This window comes from Pan paniscus, chromosome 11 (genome assembly GCF_029289425.2).
Source record: "Pan paniscus chromosome 11, NHGRI_mPanPan1-v2.0_pri, whole genome shotgun sequence".
Classification (NCBI taxonomy): Eukaryota; Metazoa; Chordata; class Mammalia; order Primates; family Hominidae; genus Pan; species Pan paniscus.
This window is the reverse complement of record NC_073260.2, coordinates 46,562,175-46,580,881: the sequence shown is the minus strand read 5'-3', so window position 1 is coordinate 46,580,881 and position 18,707 is coordinate 46,562,175. Positions and strand designations below refer to the sequence as shown.

General features: G+C 39.4%; 1 protein-coding gene across 7 annotated transcripts in view; it reads right to left on the bottom strand.

Annotated features, from left to right (window-relative positions):
- Window positions 1-148: 148 nt before the first annotated feature.
- Window positions 149-18,707, bottom strand: part of ZNF484 (zinc finger protein 484) — a 33,710-nt gene continuing 15,151 nt past the window's right edge. For 3 of the 7 annotated variants that reach the window (XM_034967718.2, XM_034967720.3, XM_063594322.1), the window contains 3 exons: window positions 12,047-12,173; window positions 11,666-11,758; window positions 149-4,447 (listed from right to left, as the gene is read on the bottom strand). In XM_034967718.2, the coding sequence (XP_034823609.1) occupies window positions 2,124-4,447; window positions 11,666-11,758; window positions 12,047-12,173 (2,544 nt within the window). In that variant the 3' untranslated portion in view covers window positions 149-2,123. Of the gene's footprint in view, window positions 4,448-9,767; window positions 10,543-11,665; window positions 11,759-12,046; window positions 12,174-17,991; window positions 18,018-18,707 lie in introns of those variants that run through there. The other 4 variants (XM_034967722.3, XM_063594323.1, XM_034967719.2 and 1 more) reach the window with 3 other exon arrangements.

Here is an 18,707-nt window from a genome sequence, read left to right as displayed (position 1 = left end):
AGTGATCATAGCCTAAGAAGCTATGTTAGAAGCTATGGCAAATCCTCTCTGGAAGAAGATATTATCCAGACCATCTTATTACCTCTAAAATTTTAATATATATTGTCTGGCAAGTGATATAAAAATCACCATATGAGGAGATAGGACATCAGCAAAATTCAAGAAAAATAACCATTAGAAAACAGGCCAACAGAACTGGGTAATAAGGCTATCCCTAAAAGAAACAGAGAAGGAGAATGAGGCAGATGCATAATTTGAATAGATAATAGCTAGGAATTTCCCCAAATGCACATGTGCACACACGTACACGCACACGTGCACACACACACCCCAAAACCACTAAACCACAGATTTAAAAAACATTATAAACTCCAAGGAGGATAAATACATGGAAAAATTACACCTAGGCATATCAATGTGCAACAGTTAAAAAACAAAGACAAATAGATAAATTTCAAAGGAGACAGAAAAGCAGATTGCCTGCAAAGGTAATTATATAAAGCTTCTCAATAAAACAATAAAAGACAAACCAAAATAAAATATCATCAAAATACTAATAGAAAACAACTTTCAACTTAGAATTCTATATTCAGTAAAAGTATCCTTCAAAAATGAAGGCAAAATAAAACACTGCCAACAAATGAAGAACAATTTGTCACCACCAAACTCACAGTAAAAGAAATACTAAAGGGTGTTCTTCAGTAAGAAGCAAAATAATTCTAGAGGAAAACTTAAAGGACAGGAAGGAATAAAAAAGTAATTAAAATGATAAATATGTGGGTTAATTTAAATGGATATTGACTCAAATAATGATTGGCTGTGTTCACCATGTACAGAATCCAAATATACAAAATTAATACCATATGAGAGACAAATAAATGAAATTATAATGTTATAACTTCTCCCCTTGTCCAGAAATGTTAGTACTAATTTACATTAGCTTTTAATCCATATGTATATTAGTATCTGACATAGTACATTTAAGGCAAAAAATTACTAGAGATAAAAGAAACATCTAATAATGATAATGTGTCAATTAACCAGCAAGATTACAACAATTCTAAATTGTATGTAAAATCAAAGACAAAATATATAAAGCAAAAATTAGTAGCTCTAAAGGAGACAAATTCATAATTATTTGTAAAATTACAACACAGTTCTTTCAGTATTTGATAGAAGAAAAGACAAAAAAGTCTATTCAAATACAGAGAATTTGAAAAACAAAATTAATTAAGATTAGTTTGTAGAGATTGTGAGGAGATAAAAGGAGAAGTCTTCCAAATGTTCAACTACATTTTATCTTCTAAGGACACAAACTAAAATTCAAGATGCTTGTGTCTCATGGTAATCTAGCAAGTAACGAACATGTAGAGAATGTACTAACAAAATTAGTGGGAAAAAATTTTAGGATTTGATATCCATTTTCTTAATTTGTCCTATTTTTCAAACAGGAGTTGGTAACAACAACATCAAAAAAGTGCAGGTTTCTGTGGTGAAAGCTGAGGATCTAAAGTGCTGCTATCTAGACCTGGGTCCCTGTATCTAAGTTCCATGATCATAGGGCCAGTTCTAAGGTAATAATATAGACTTTTGAGAAATAGGCAAAGAGCAATTTCAGACCTCTTGGCTAACTGCTGCCCCAGCATACGCCAACAGATATAACAATAAATAATGGTGACTTCCCAAAGAAAATTTTAAAAAAAGTAGAGTCCTTTCTTTCTGTCTTTAGTGTTTTCACAAAAACTGCTGATTCACTTTCATTATAGACCTAAATTGCCCTCCCTTTGCCTTGATCTCAGTGTCCTTAGGCTGCTTAGACAATGTAAAATTATCTCATCATACTACTCATTATGAATTTTTTGGGGTCAATATTGAATAGTTGTGGTACCCAGAACATGAAAAACTCAACAGCCATGAATTTATAAAACTGTTTGCCCAAAAAGTGAAACAAGAAAGACTGCCAATCATCTCCTTGCACATTTACTATTATTTGCAGGAGCTTGACAACACCAATATCAAGTAACCAAAGATGGCCACTATACATTGCTTAAACACTCTCAAAAGTGTCTCCCCATATGTGTAACTACACATCAGCTATATGATCCAGATGTTCATAATTCTAACTAGATAGAAGAAAGTTGGCCTTGGTCACCTTCTGAGTCCCCACACCATAATTGTGGCATGGAGCACTCTACTTCCCCAGTGTCAGATTTCTGAGGCATACTGAGTTGTGGCTTCCAGTTTAAGGCTTTCCCCAAGTCACTGCACTTATAGGGTTTCTGTTTAGTATGAATTTTCTGGTGTTTAATAAGATTTGATCTGATGGTGAAGGCCTTTCCACACTCAGCACATATATATGGTTTCTCTCCTGTGTGAATTCGATGATGCTCATGGAGTTGTGATTTCTTAATGAAAGACTTGCCACAGTCACTGCATTCATAGGGTTTCTCTCCAGTATGAATTCTCCTGTGTCTATTTAAGTGTGACTTCTGGATGAAGGATTTCCCACATTCATTACAAATATAAGGTTTCTCTCCTGTATGAATTCTCTGATGCATAATTAGTGTTGATTTTCTTGCAAAGGCTTTCCCACATTCACTGCACTCATAATGCCTTTCTCCAGTATGGGATTGCTGATGTATATGGAGACCTGACTTCCTAGTGAAGGCTTTCCCACAGTCACTACATTTATAAGGTTTCTCTCCAGTGTGAATTTTCTGGTGTGTAAAGAGATTTGATCTGTCAGTAAAAGCCTTTCCACATTCAGCACATCTATAGGGTTTCTCTCCTGTGTGAATCTGCTGATGTACGTGGAGCTGTGATTTCTTAGTGAAGGATTTCCCACAAATACTGCATTCATAGGGTTTCTCTCCAGTATGAATTCTCTCATGTGTAATAAAATGGGATTTGTGGAAGAAGGCCTTACCACATTCAGTGCAAACATATGGTTTTTCCCCTCTATGAATTCTCTGGTGCATACTTAGTGTTGACTTCTGAATGAATGCTTTCCCACATTCACTGCATTCATAATGTCTCTCTCCAGTATGACACTTCTGATGTATCCTGAGCCGAGACTTCCAGGTGAATGACTTTCCACAGTCGCTGCATTTATAAGGTTTCTCTCCAGTATGAATTTTTTGGTGCTTAATGAGATTTGACCTGTCAGTAAAGGCCTTACCACACACAGTACATATATAGGGTCTTTCTCCTGTATGAATTTTCTGGTGTATAATGAGATTTGTCTTGTGAGTGAAGACCTTCCCACATTCTGAACATATAAAGGGATTCTCTCCTGTGTGAATTCGCTGATGCACATGGAGTTGTGATTTTTTAATAAAGGATTTCCCACAGTCACTGCATTCATAGGGTTTTTCTCCAGTATGAATTCTTTCATGTGTGATAAAATGTGACTTCCGGATAAAGGCCTTCCCACATTCAGTACATACATAGGGTTTTTCTCCTGTATGGATTTTCTGATGCATACTTAGTGTTGATTTCCTTGTGAAAGCTTTTCCACATTCAGTACATTCAAAGTGTTTCCCTCCAGTATGAATTTTTTTATGTATATTAAGGTTTGAATTCTGAGGGAGGTTTTTCTCACATTCACTGTACTCATAAGGTTTTCCTCCAGAATGAATTCTCTGGCATCTGAACAGATCTGACTTCTGGATAAAGGCTCTTCCATAGTCACTGCATTTATAGTAATTCCCCTCATAAGGAGTTTTCTGACGGTTTGACTTGAGGGAAAAATCCTTCTCATATTCAGTGCATATTCCTGCATAAACCCTCTGACTGCCATCAAGCTGGGACTTCTGAGTGAAGACTGCCTCACATTCATGGCATTCATGCTGCTTTTCTTCAGCACAAATACTCTCATGTGCAAAGGCATGTGACTTCGGGGAGAAAACATTTACATAGTCAGAAAACAAATAGAGGCTCTCTCTAGTATGAATTTTCTGTTGTTGAATGAGAGCTTGCTTATGATGCAGAGGTTTCCCACATTGGTTACATTCACAAGCAGTCACTTCTGTATGAGAATTCAAATGAGTGAAAATATCACCATCTCCAATAGTCTTATCAGAATTTTCTGTTGCATTGTTTCTATTATATAAGGTTATGATAGGCTCCAAATTCTTTCCACACGAGTTACAGTTATGGGGTCTTTTTCTTGAGGAAACCAGGTGTGTGTTTACATGAACTATTTCCCCAATGTCCTTATATTCAAAGATGCTGTCATTAGCTAGTGTTTTCTTGTTAATGAAGACAACATGACTTAAAGGTTTGTTCTGGTTTTCTCCACATTTTCTTGTGTGTTCATCGTCTTTCCACAATTCTTCTAAAATGGAATATGGGTCATCTCTTGTGAAGAGATTAATATTAATCTCAGACTGGAAAGAAACTTCTTCAGACATCCTCTGTTGTAAAGGTCCAAAACCAATGTCCCCATCTAAAAAGGAAAGAAAAGATAAGACTGACAAAAAGAACAATTAACAGAAAATAAGGCCAGGTGCGGTGGCTCATGCCTGTAATCCTAGCACTTTGGGAGGCTGAGGCGGGCAGATCACTTGAGGCCAGGAGTTTGAGACCAGCCTGGCCAGCATAGCAAAACTCTGTCTCTGCTAAAAAACACTCAAAATATTGTCTCTACTAAAAATTAGCCAGGCGTGGTGGTACATGCCTGTAATTCCAGCTACTCAAGTGGCTGAGGCAAGAGAATGGCTTGAAGGCAGAGGTTGCAGTGAGCTGAAATTGCGCCATTGCACTCTAGTCTGGGTGACAGAGCAAGACTCTGTCTCCAAAATAAATAAATAAATAAAAGTACAATAGACCTTTGATTCAGGCCGGGTGTGGTGGCTCACGCCTGTAAGCCCAGCACTTTTGGAGGCTGAGGCAGGCGGATCACCTGAGGTCAGGAGTTGAAGACCAGCCTGGCCAACATGGAGAAACCTCATCTCTACTAAAAATACAAAATTAGCCGGACATGGTGGTGCATGCCTGTAATCCTAGCTACTCAGGAGGCTGAGGCAGGAGAATCACTTGAACCCAGGAGGCAGAGGTTGCGGTGAGCCGAGATCTTGCCATTGCACTCCAGCCTGGGCAACAAGAGCGAAACTCTATCTCCAAAAAAAAAAGAGTTGATTCAAGGCAAACACAGAGATATGAGAGAGACTATATAAATATAACAAATGTACATAAGTATTTTAAATATACATAAATATATAGGTATAATAACTCATTTATGTATAATATGTAATACAATGATGTAGAGTAATAATATTAATACTAACATTTATAACATGATAAACAATATCATTTAGATGTGCTGTTCTAAGTTCTATATTAATTCACTTAAACTTTATCACGGCCCGGTGTGGTGGTTCATGCCTGTAATCCCAGCACTGTGGGAGGCTGAGATGAGAGGATTGCTTGAGCCCAGGAGTTTGAGACCAGCCTGGGAAACATAGTGAGACCCCTATCTCTACAGAAAAACGAAAAAACAATTAGCTGGGCCTAGTGGCACATGCCTATAGTCCCAGCTACTTAGGAGGCTGAAGCAGGAGGATCACTTGAGCCCAGGTGTTTGAAGCTGCAGTGAGCTCTGATCGCACCATTACACTCCAGCCTGGGTGACAGAGTGAGACTCTGTCTCTCTCTCTTTTTTTTTTTTCTCTTTTAAGACAGGGTCTCACTCTGTTGCTCAGGCTAGAGTGTAATGGCATGATCAGAGCTCACTGCAACCTCCACCTCCTGAGTTCAGGGGATTCTTGTGCCTCAGCCTCATGAGTGGCTGGAACTACAGGCACATGCCACCACACCTGGCTAATTTTTGTATTTTTAGTAGAGACGGGGATTCACCATGTTGGCCAGGCTGGTCTCAAACTCCTGACTTCAAGTATCTGTCCACTTCGGCCTCCCAAAATGTTGGGATTACAGGCGTAAGCCAGCAAGCCCAGCCAAGACCCTGTCTCTTAAAAACAAAAACAAAAACAAAAAGCACTTTATTGCAACCCTTTGCTGTTGGTATTATTATTGTTTCTAGTTTACAGATGAGGAAACTGAGCCACAGAAGAGTTTAGTTAAATTTGTCCAAATCAAATGTTTAGTAATTGGGGAAGAAGAGATTGCAATTCAGTGCAAATGTAGTAGAACTACATGGTGAGTGAGGTGTCAGAAGAACAAAGTGATAAACTCTGTGAAAAGAAGTATTTCTGAGTCTAGATTCTTTTCCTTTATCTGTAAATCCTCACAATCTTCCTGTTTTCTCTTCTCCCTATGATCCACTGTGCCCTAAATACCAATGTATTTATGTTTACAGTAAAATTACGATATCTTAGTCATCCTAACTTGGCCAAACAGAAAAATTTATATACATTTGTTATATTTATATAGCCTCTCTCATTTATCTGTGTTTGCCTTGAATCAACTCTATGTAACAATTGGTCTATTTTCTTTTGAGATGGAGCCTCACTCTATCACCCAGGCTGGAGTGGCTGGAGTGCAATGGCGCGATCTCGGCTCACTGCAACCTCCGCCTCCCGGGTTCAAGCAATTCTCCTGCCTTAGCCACATGAGCAGGTGGGACTACAGACATGTGCCGCCATACATGTATTTGTAAAAATACAAATTTTTGTATTTTTAGTAGAGATGGGGTTTCACCATGTTGGCCAGGCTGGTCTCAAACTCCTGACCTCAAGTGATCTGCCTGCCTCAGCCTCCCAAAGTGCTGGGATTACAGGTGTGAGCCACCGTGTCTGGCCTATGGTTCAACTCTTCATCCCTGGTTTAGGGTACTGATGTGATAAATGCATCTGGTAGAAGACATAACAGGAAAGAACTAGACATCAGAAGAGAAGACTGAAAGTTGTTCATCAAACCTGTGCCCTTCCTTCACAATATTAAGCTTGTAGCCAAGCACATGGCTGCTTCACAACACTAGGTTTGTTCAGCTTCATTTGTCACTAGGTGGCACTGAGTAACTCTTTTTCACTCATCAGTGGAAGTGATAAGGCCAATGTCTTAAGAAAGTGGGTTTGTCTCCTACAAACCTCTTCTTTTCCCACCAGTATATTCCAACTTGGCAGCACCCAGTTCTACGAAGCTGGCAATGCCCTAGGGCAGGGGTCAGAAAACTGAAGCCCTTGGGCCAAATCCAGGCCTCTATCCAAAAGCTAACAATGTATTTTACATTTTTAAATGGTCAAAAAATTAAAAGAAGAATACTACTTCATGACATATGAAAATTATATGAAATTCAAATTTCAGTGTCCATAAAGTTTTTATTGGAACACAGCCACACCCATACATTGATGTATTGTCTATAGCTGCTTTGGGGCTACAACTGCAGAAATAAGCAGTTGTGACAGTAGCCATATGGTCCACAAAGCCTATTTACTTTTGTGCCTTTACAAAAAATTTGTCAGCCCTTGCCCTAGGGGATGGTGGTACAATGACTTTCTAGAAACTTTGTCCCTGAACGGCCATGGAAACAGAGTTGCCCGGTGTTATGGCCATTGAAAAGGGACTAACACACATCTTTCCATTAGTCACTGAAGTCTATTTTATCAATGAACCCAAACATACAGTCTTTTCATTTTCTCCATTTAAGCTTCCTTTTTCTGATCTTTTGTTTCTATCAAAAATTCATTGTTCTTCAGTAATCATTTGGGGTTCTCTGCTTTAAAAGCTAATTTCAAATTTCACCACAACTCTAGAGAGGCTCTCTTTTAACTTAAAAACAAACAACAAAAAGGTACTCTGAACCACTCATATTTATATTTGAATTGGCATAGATGTGCACGTTAACAAAAGTGTAATGCACAAAGACTGAAATTTTCAAGATTTCATGCACTTATCCTCTCTTTCCAATTAGTTTTTCTAGCCCTTTGAATTGCTCCTAAAAGAAAAATTTTAAAATCTTTCTGAAATAGAGCAAAACGACCTCCTCTGCTAATAACACAAATTCAGGAATTTAATTTCACTATTTTCTACAGAAACTTTGCATTTTAATGTACAAGAGTAAAAGCCTCAGTTATCATGTAATTTAATGTAGGTTTCTCTGAATTTCTGGAGGTTGTATGCTGCAACAGGTCAAATTCAAGGAGTAAGTGAAAGCTGAGCACAAAATATGTGTATTATTTGGTTTTTTGTTTGTTTTTGTTTTTGTTTTTGTTTTCTGAGATAGAGTCTCGCTTTGTTGCCCAGGCTGGAGTGCAGTGGCACGATCTCGGCTCACTGCAAGCTCCGCCTCCTGGGTTCACACCATTCTCCTGCCTCAGCCTCCCAAGTAGCTGGGACTACAGGCGCCTGCCACTATGCCTGGCTAATTGACCTTGTGATCCACCTGCCTCAGCCTAAAGTGCTGGGATTACAGGCGTGAGCCACCACGCCCAGCCTTTTTTTTTTTTTTTTTTGAGATGGAGTGTCGTTCTTGTCACCCAGGCTGGAGTACAGTGGCGTGGTCTCAGCTCACTGCAACCTCCACCTCCTGGGATCAAGTGATTCTCCTGCCTCAGCCTCCTGAGTAGCTGGGATTACAGGCCCCTGCCACCTCGCCTGGCTAATTTTCATACTTTTAGTAGAGATGGGGTTTCGCCATGTTGGCCAGGCTAGTCTCAAACTCCTGACCTCAGGTAATCCACCCACCTTAGCCTCCCAAAGTGGTGGGATTACAGGCGTGAGCCACCGTGCCCAGCCAAAATATGTGTATTATTTGAATACGCAGATAGATAACATAATAATCAAAGGGCTCGATGAAAAGGGAGAATTAAAGAAAATCTTAAAATAGGATAGAAATGGTTATGGAAAACAGGGACAAATGTGAATTGCAAATATGAGGCCATATTCTTTCTCTAGCTTACAAACCTACTGAGAGGAGAATCTGTCACATGTTAGATATTAAGTAGTAACTTTAGTTTTGTTCCATGTAGCTATGACAGGATAAACACAGCACACAATGTTTTAAGTAGTGAAATCTATCAGCAGCATCTGAGATGAAATAGTGAAAAAGAAAGAATGGGATTATCACATACAAATAGGATTAGAATAATCTAGGCATGAGAAAACACAGACACAGTTGTAGGTGATATGACTGGGAGGTAAGAAAGAGGATTTTGTAAATGAGAAAAATAAGTAGAAAAGCAGAATGAATTATCTGAGAAGATGGATTAGAGGGAAAAGTAAAAAAACTCCAAGAGAAGGTGACAACATTTTGAAAGGCAAGCCACCTGCTTTTACATGCTACATTGTATCTTGTCTTCCTTCACACAAACAGCCAGACCCTTAAATGCAAACAGTATTGGTCTTTCCCCTGAGTGCTGTATACAATAGGGCCAATGCCTGACTGAGACACACAAATAACAGTCACAGAGTAAAAGTTGTTCCCATGAGCCAATTATCACTCAGAGCTTATGCTGCAGCTGAGACACATAATCTAAGACACAGATTATGCTGGGCTGAGACACATGGACCTGGGCAACTTTAAGGAGGGCCCAAAGCCCTTACACCTGCCTCTAAATGTCCATGATAACTTCTAATGTAGGTTAGTTATGTATAGGACAGAGGCAAAGTGCATACTTGCCAGCAGGCAGTATAACCAGTTGGGAAGAGAAGACCCCTGTGGGGGTGGTCATTGCCTTGACATCCTGCTTATTGCCCCAGCTGTAAATGACCTGCAAGGAGAAATGGACCCCACCCCAAACTTGGTTCAGATGTCAAGAGTGATGATGAGACACATACAATAAGAGGGTGTAAAAAGATTTGTTACTCACATAATGAGGCTTTTTGGGGACAGCTCCAAGCAGGTCCAGATGGGGCTAGAGTGAGCAAGGAAAGGACTGTCTTGGGAGTTTATGGCAGGGGCGGGTGGGGCTGGCTAACTATTCCCTTATGTAGTTGGAATTTCCCAGCACCAATGGAGGGAACCCATGGGCTTTTTTCTCAGTTTGTCCAGGAAAAAAAGAGAGAGAGATGAGGCTTAGAAAACATCAGCAGTTAAACATCAAAAATGAAGGATACAGAATGAGATGTTCAAAGTATTTTATTAGGGAAATACAAATTAAATAATAATTAGAAATTAAAACCCATCAGATTAGTCAAAATATTAAAAATTTGGATAATACTAGGTATGGGTAGGGATGTGGGGAACTAATACCCTTGTACAAAGTTCCAGGGACCGTAGAGTGACACAGCCAATCTGGAAAATAATGTGCTTATACCTCATCATATTCAATATTAGTATGCCCAATGATAAAGCAATCCCACTCCTCTTCCTTAAGAAATTCTCATTTCCGGCTGGGCGTGGTGGCTCCCGCCTATAATCTCAGCACTTTGGGAGTCCAAGGCGGGTGGATCACAAGGTCAGGAGATCGAGACCATCCTGGCTAACATGGTGAAACCCCGTCTCTACTAAACATACAAAAAATTAGCTGGGTGCAGTGGCGGGCGCCGGTAGTCCCAGCTACCGGGGAGGCTGAGGCAGGAGAATGGTGTGAACCTGGGAGGTGGAGCTTGCAGTGAGCTGAGATCATGCCACTGCACTCCAGCCTGGGGGACAGAGCGAAACTCCATCTCAGAAAAAAAATAAATAAATAAATAATCATTTCCAGTAAGAATAATTCATGAAGAAATGTATTGCAGTACTGTTTGTAGTAGCTGAAAAACTGGACAAGTAAAATGGGGTATATATGTGCACTACAGAATGATATGTAGAAATTAGAATAATGCACTGCAACATGGACCAATTTGAGAAAAAAAAACTTGAGTAGGATATATAATACAGTACCATTTCTACAAATTAACAATGCCAACAACTCAGATTTTACAAATATCCCACAAATTCAAGGATAAATGGCATAACATGTCAAATATATTAGAACAGTTGCCTCTTGGAAGGATAAAAATGAGTATGGAGACTGAGGATTAAAAAGAATAAATAAGAGGGGAGCCTTAAACACATTGATGACGATATTGACTAAAAACTAAGGCTATAATTATTAACTCAATCTTCTGTACAGGATATACCTGTACACTAGATAAAAAAACTTTGTGTAAGATATGAAAATAAATAAATTAGAAAGATCAAGTCAGTGTTGCGTTGCACTAGCCAAGTAGGAAGAAAATGTCAATGGTACTCTCAAAGTCAACAATCAGAGAAGAGGCATGGGGGGACTTCAGACAAGCCCATCTCTAGATGACAACTGTGAGGCACTAAGGGGAAAGAGACAAAATGAGAAGAAACAGCAGGAACTGAAGTTGTAATGCACAGTAATGTTTTGAGAAGGTAGATCTATGAGTATTTGAATGCATAAGGAAATGATCTAAGACCTTGATGGAGGTAGAAAGAATAAAACTTTTCTAGGGAAAGAGAGAAAAAAGCAAGAAAACAGGACCCTAGAAAGTAGAGTGTGACATGATCCAAAGAACCAGTAATTGTAGCATATTTCCTCCTAAAAAGCCAAGCAAAGAAGAAGGCATTGATATGAGAAGGGATCTTAAGTGGGGTTAGCATTTAGCTATCCAAGGGTCCTTGTCTAATAACTGCTCTTCCAAGCAGTTCTAAAAGTCATTATTAATGACACATCAAAGTTGGGCAAAGTTGTGCACAGCTTCTCCCAGTACAAATGCAGCTGAGTCATACTGTCTACCATGCTCTTGGTTCCCTTCTCACCTGGACGGCTCTGACTGGGGATCTCACCATCCAACATACATGGCTCTTCTTGTTCCAAGCTGAAGATGACTTCTGGTTTGGGAACTTGACATCCTGTTAACAGGGGATGATAGAGGACTTGATTTCAGAGGCCATACAATGAAGCATTCCATTTTTTTTCCAAAAAAGTTCACTGGGAACAGAGGAATATTCACACTACCCGAAAGAGATTATTAAGAACATGGGACAAAATAAGGACAAAACCATTACACACTTTAGATGTCCTGCAGTCTTTAGAAGTCCCACATACCTCAGAAAACACAGACTTCAGCAATTCTACTGAGAAGAAAAATATACTCAATTAGGTGCAGCCTACTCTATACCCAGCAGAGCCGTGCTTACCCACTGAGATCAAGTTGAAATAGTTTTCCAGCATCACTTCTCTGTATAGGCTTTTCTGAGCAAGGTCTAATTGTTGCCACTCATCCCTACTGAAGTCTACAGTTACGTCCTTGAATGACACTGATTCCTGTTAAAAAAAAAAACAAACTTTAAAATAATTTTTTAAAGAATATATTTGAATTCAAAAAAAAAAAAACCTTTCAATGTGAAGGATCGAGATTACAGAATCGAAACAAGATAGGACCTTATTTTTAATGTGATACAATATACTATAAAGAACTTCTACAACTCAACGACAACGAACAAAATAATTTTAAAAATGGGTAAAAAGCTTAAATAGACATTTCTGCAAGGAAGATATACAAATATTTAACAAGCACATGTAAAGATGCTCAACGTCACTAATCACTAGGGAAATGCAAATTAAAACTACAAGATATTACCTCACACCCATCTGGATGATAAAGAAAATGTCTAAAATTGATTATAATGATGGCTGTACAACTGAGTGAATACACTAAAAATCAATACATGGTACACTTTTTTTTTGAGACAGAGTCTCGCTCAGTCGCCCAGGCTGGAGTGCAGTGGCTCGATCTCCACTCACCGCAAGCTCTGCCTCCTGGGTTCACGCCATTCTCCTGCCTCAGCCTCCTGAGTAGCTGGACTACAGGCGCCCGCCACCACGCCCAGCTAATTTAAAAAATTTTTTTTAGTAGAGACAGGGTTTCACCGTGTTAGCCAGGATGGTCTCGATCTCCTGACCTCGTGATCCACCCGCCTCAGCCTCCCAAAGTGCTGGGATTACAGGCATGAGCCACGACACCCAGCCTACATGGTACACTTTAAATGGTAAACTGTGTGGTGTATGAAGGAGAGGGCTCTTTTTTGGCACTGCCATTTCCAGATGAGATGCAGTAGCTTGGCAGTCCAGTGCTTCCTTCAACAATGAACTGTAAATGCCAGACGCAATACTTGAAATCATCTGTTTCAAAGCACTGGAAAGCTGCTGAGGTAGCAAGAAATATAGGGGCTAAGACTGGAGAGGAGAGAATATTAAAGATTGAAGCTGACTTATTCAGTCACTCTGACAGTGGGAGCATTTACCAATTCTGGCTGTGGACAAAAGCTGAGAATCCAGCTTTTGTCCTGGATTCTCATTTTGTCCTGTCTACTGGAGAATGCAGTAGAAGGCTGCAGCTGGGTGACAGAGAAACCAACATAACTCAAACACATGGCCATTTTCCCCTCAGGATATTTGCTGAATTCTAGGGTATATAGGGCAGAAGACTAAAAATGTAAGCAAACAGCCTTTGAAGAACAGAGCAAAAGTCTAGTATCTGTTAAGAAAATAGTTGGGCATCTATCAGGAAGAGGGTCTTTAGAGGACAAAAGGGCTCTCAGCTGAAAATTCTCAGGAGCCAGGGTGATCCAGAGGTAAAGTGAGTCTTAGCAGAGCTTCAACCCGGCCTTATTTCAACATCAACAGTGCCTGACTGGATGTACGTGTTCTCCCTTCCCTCCATTTGCTAACATAAGGAAAGATGAATCCTCTGTGGAGAAAGATTTTTTTTTTTTCTTTTCTTCTGAGACAGGGTCTTGCTCTGTCATCCAGGCTGGAGTGCAGTGGCACAAACACGATTCACTGCAGCCTCGACCTGGGCTCAAGCAATCCTCCCGTCTCAGCCCCACAAGTAGCTGGGACTACAGGCACATGCTACCATGCCCAGCTAATTTGTCTATCTTTTGTAGAGATGGGTTTTGCCATGTTGCCCAGGCTGGTCTGGGACTCCTGAGCTCAAGTGATCTGTCCCCCTCAGCCTCCCAGGTATGAGCCCTGCCTACAACTTATTATACACAGTGTTTAAAACAAACAAACAAAAATCCTACACATCCAAAAAGATAGGACCACATATCCAAAATCAGAGAAGGAAAAAATTCAATAGAAACAGTCACACAGAGAATTGGAGTTAGATGAAAAGAGGACTATCTTTAGAGAGTTGGTTCTTATAATAAAGAATCAAATGAAAGTTCAAAAATTGAAAAATCTAAAATCTAAAATTAAGAAGTCCTTATGCAGGTTTAACAGCAAAATACAGAATTTCTGAAATGGAAGACAAGTAAATAGAAAATATCCAAACTGAAGCAGAGATTTTTTTTTTAAAGAAAAAAACATAGGAGCATTAGGAACATGTGTGACGTAGTAAAAAGGTATAACCTATCAGAGTCTGAGAAGTTAAAGAGGAGAGTGCAGGGAAAAAGCAATATTTGAAGAAGTAATGGCTATGAATGTCATCAACCCTTAGGATTCAAGAAGCTCTTCAAATACCTCTTTACAAAACTGCAAGTATTGACTATGCAAAACAGTAACAGTACTATTCTGGGAGGTTTAAAATGTATGCAAAATTTAAAATAATGGAAATAATAATGCAAAAATGGGAGGCAGTAAATAGAATTAAAGTGTTTTATAAAGTATCCTAGCATTATTAAGGAGATAAAATAGTAAGTTCAAGATGGATGTTTTAATATCTGGGGTAACAAACAGTAAAAGAATTATAACAAGTAAACAAAGGAAAAAATTAAAGAGTAAAAAAATTATGTAATATAAAAAGTCAAGAAAGGAATGAAAAAATAGGTAGTTCAAATAAAAACTAGGCCGGGCGTGGTGGCTCACACCTGTAATCCCAGCACTTTGGGAGGCTGAGGCAGGCGGATCATGAGGTCAGGAGATCGAGACCATCCTGGCTAACATGGTGAAACCCGGTCTCTACTAAAAATATAAAAAAATTAGCTGGGTGTGGTGGCGGGCACCTGTAGTCCCAGCTACTCAGGAGGCTGAGGCAGGAGAATGGTGTGAACCCAGGAGGTGGAGGTTGCAGTGAGCCAAGACTGCACCACTGCACTCCAGCCTGGGCAACAGAGCGAGACTCCATCTCAAAAATAAAATAAAATAAAAACTAATAGTAAGGTGGTATATATAAATTCAAGTATATTAGTAATTACATTAAGTGTAAATGCATTAAACATTCAAGTTAAAAGCAAGGATTGAGACTTCTGGTTCTAAAAAACAAAACAAAAAAAAGAGTGCATTCCATCCAATTCCTCCTGCTAATTACCTAAAAATCTAGAAAAATACATAAAGCATCTGTCAGAAGACTCACTGGTGGAGAAAAGAAAGTAGAACCTAAGGACTTAAAAAACAACACAGTAGTGAGTTAGTTCCCTAGAGGGAACTTAGAGGGAGAGAGGGAGCTCCTACATATTGCAAAATGAGTACTAGAGGAGCTTGCAACCTGGAAGAACCAATGAGCACAGACAAAAAAGGCCTCCCCAAAGCATACATTTTCCAGCCAAATAATTTGAAATAGGGCAGCACTGCAGGATGGGACCTTTTGACTACACATACCTACAAAGTTCAGAAGTACCCAAGAACACCCTCACTTCTGACACCTACTGCAAGCAGAGGGATTTCCCAGGATCACCTGTACTTCTGACACCAATTCCAAGTCAGGGGTCCCCAGGACCACCCTCAGGTTCCACAATTCACAGAAGAACTCACAGAAATTAGAAAAGCCATAATACTCGTGGCTATGGTGTTATATAGTGGCTTTACAATGAAAGGATACAGATCAAAATCAGCCAAGGGAAGATGTACTTAGTGCAGGGTCAATGAGAGTTCCAGGTGTGAGCTTCCAGTGGTTTTCTCCCAGTGGAGTCATATGGACAGCACTTACTTCTCCCAGCAATGATGTGTGATGATAATACGCATGGAGTATTGCCAACTGGGGAAGTTCACTTGAGCCTTGATGTCCAGAGTTTTTACTGAGACTTGATCATGTGGACATGAATGACTCCCACTGTGGCTGATCTTAGTCTCCAGCCCCTCCAGAGCTGATACTGCATGGCCAAAGGTACCCCACTATAAACCACATGTTGGCGTAGAATATTCAGTGTGGCCCAAAGCTCCCACCATAAATCACACTGTCATTATATACTATCTTGCATGGCCTAAGCAAGGCCTGCAGGACATTCCAAAGATTTAGAGGTTACCTCCCAGGAGCTGAGTGCAAAGGCCAAACCTCTCTTTGGGCAAAGTTAATCCTTTACTGCACAACAATATACTTGAGGCCGGGCGCGGTGGCTCACGCCTGTAATCCCAGCACTTTGGGAGGCCGAGGCAGGCGGATCACGAGGTCAGGAGATCGAGACCATCCTGGCTAACATGGTGAAACCCCATCTCTACTAAAAAAATACAAAAAATTAGCCGGACATGGTGGCGGGCGCCTGTAGTCCCAGCTACTTGAGAGGCTGAGGCAGGAGAATGGCGTGAACCCGGGAGGCGGAGCTTGCAGTGAGCTGAGATCACACCAGTGCACTCCAGCCTGGGCGACAGAGCGAGACTCCATCTCAAAAAAAAACAAAAAACAAAAAACAAAACAAAACAAACAAAAAAACCCAGTATACTTGAGGTGAAAACTACAAAAGATGCATCCTTTGCCTTCTTCACAAACAATGTGACTCCAAAGATGGTGGGGTGGAGCTCTCTCAATCATCCCAGCTGCATTAGCTCAAAGAGAGGTAGCACCCCTCTTGCCTCTCCAGCAGGCATTATATAGACTGTATTGGCTAACCCTACCCCAAATTAAGTGAATGACAGCAAAGAAGAAGTAGCTACCTTCTTCCAATAGAGAGTGGAGGATGGATTATGGAGAAAGTTATAAAAAGGGGTTCTTTAAATACATGTATGATGACCTGGGCACACCTACGAGCAGCCCATGTATAAAATGAATCAGAATCAACATAGAAAAAGCTTTCAGGGCTTAACTAGGGTGTGGGATACTGTCCAGGTTTCAAATTAGCTTCTGGGTAGCAAAAAATGAGGGAGACCAAAATAGAACTGCAAAGACTTTCAAAACTAAGTTGAATTTGAAATACAGCCCATAAAAATAGACCAAGACATGCACTCTAAACCTAAATATGTTGACAACTGCTAAAATAGAGGATTCGAAGAGAAAACAGAATCTCATAACATGATATTCAGAATGTCCTGAATAAAGCCAAAATTATTCATCATCTTAAGAACCAAGAAAATCTGAAATCAAATGAGAAAAGAGCATCAACAGATAGCAACACTCAGATGAATCAGATGTTGGAATTATTTGACAAGGATTTAAAGTAGCTAACTAAAAGTGTTGCAACAAGCAGCTGTAAATAGTGTTGAATCAAGTGGAAATATATAAATTCTCAGCAAAGAAATAGAAGGTATGAGGAAGAACAAAATGAAAATTTTAGAACCAAAAAATACAGTAAGTGAAATTAAAAACCTCACTGGATGATCTCAACAGCAGAATGGAGATCCAAAGAAAAGAATCAGTTACCTCAGTTACCTGTAAGATAGATAAACAAATTATCCAATCTGAACAATAGAAAAAATAATTTATGAAATGATTGTTTCATCAATTCCCTCAGGCTGTATTCAACCTAAGGGACCCAGCGAGACAATAACAGAACAGCCAACAATCATTGCAGCAGTCCTAGAAGGAATGAAAAAGTAGGACGGGAGACTGGAAAAAGATTTGAAGAAATAATAGCTGAAAACCTCCCAAATCTGGTAAAAGGCATAAATGTACAGATTCAAGTCACTGACCAAATCTCCAAAAGGAAAACCTCAAATAAATCCATGTCTAGATACATTGTAAGATTTATAAAATCCAAATTTAAGAATAGAACCTGAAAACAGTCAGAGAGAAATGACACATTACATGTAGGGAAAGGGCAATTTGAACAAGAATGACTTTCTCATTAAAAACCAAAGATGTCAAAAGGAAGTGGGACCATATTTTTCAAGTGCTGAAGGGAAAGAGCTGTCAATATTGAATTCAATATCCAGTGAAAATAAAATAGGCTCTGTTTAAATTCTCTTAAACTTAATTCTGAGGAATTACCTGCCATTGGTAGTTGAGAAAGAAGTCTGAAAAAAAAAAATAAAAAAAGAATTAACTGCCATACATTTATTAAGCATAATTACTTAGGTAATTCTTAGGAATTACCTGCCATATATTTACTAAGCAAGATGTTCAGAACTTTATGTTGTGAACATCTTCACAACTTTACACAATATGCTTCAAGACATCAAAGAACTTACAACAACTTTCTAAGATATTATAAAGGGCATAAGAGATGTGCAAAGCATAGCATGACCCCAAATAGAAGAAAATTCTACATGGAGTGTAAGACTAAGTTCTGTAGAGTTGATGAAACTTAAGCTTAATCTTGGGAGATGCCATGTTTAATGCAAGCAGAGTAGGGCAAAGTGATTTTTAGAAGGGAGCAGCATGAGCAAAGGTATAAAGATAGGAAAATACATGATAAATTCAGGGAACCACAAATTAGTCTGCATAATGAGAAGTCTGTATGCAATGAAGGAAAGGTGTTTATGAGGAAATTTCAGTAGAGGTATGCTGGCATGAAATCATGCAACTATTTTTCCTCCAATACATAATGGACTGCCATTAAAGTAATTTATATATAGAGAAAAGATTATTAGATTTATGTTTACAACTGCCAAGAAGATGCTGGCCAGGTTGTGGAGAAATAGGAACGCTTTTACACTGTTAGTGGGAATGTAAATTTGTTCAACCATTGTGGAAGACAGTGTGGT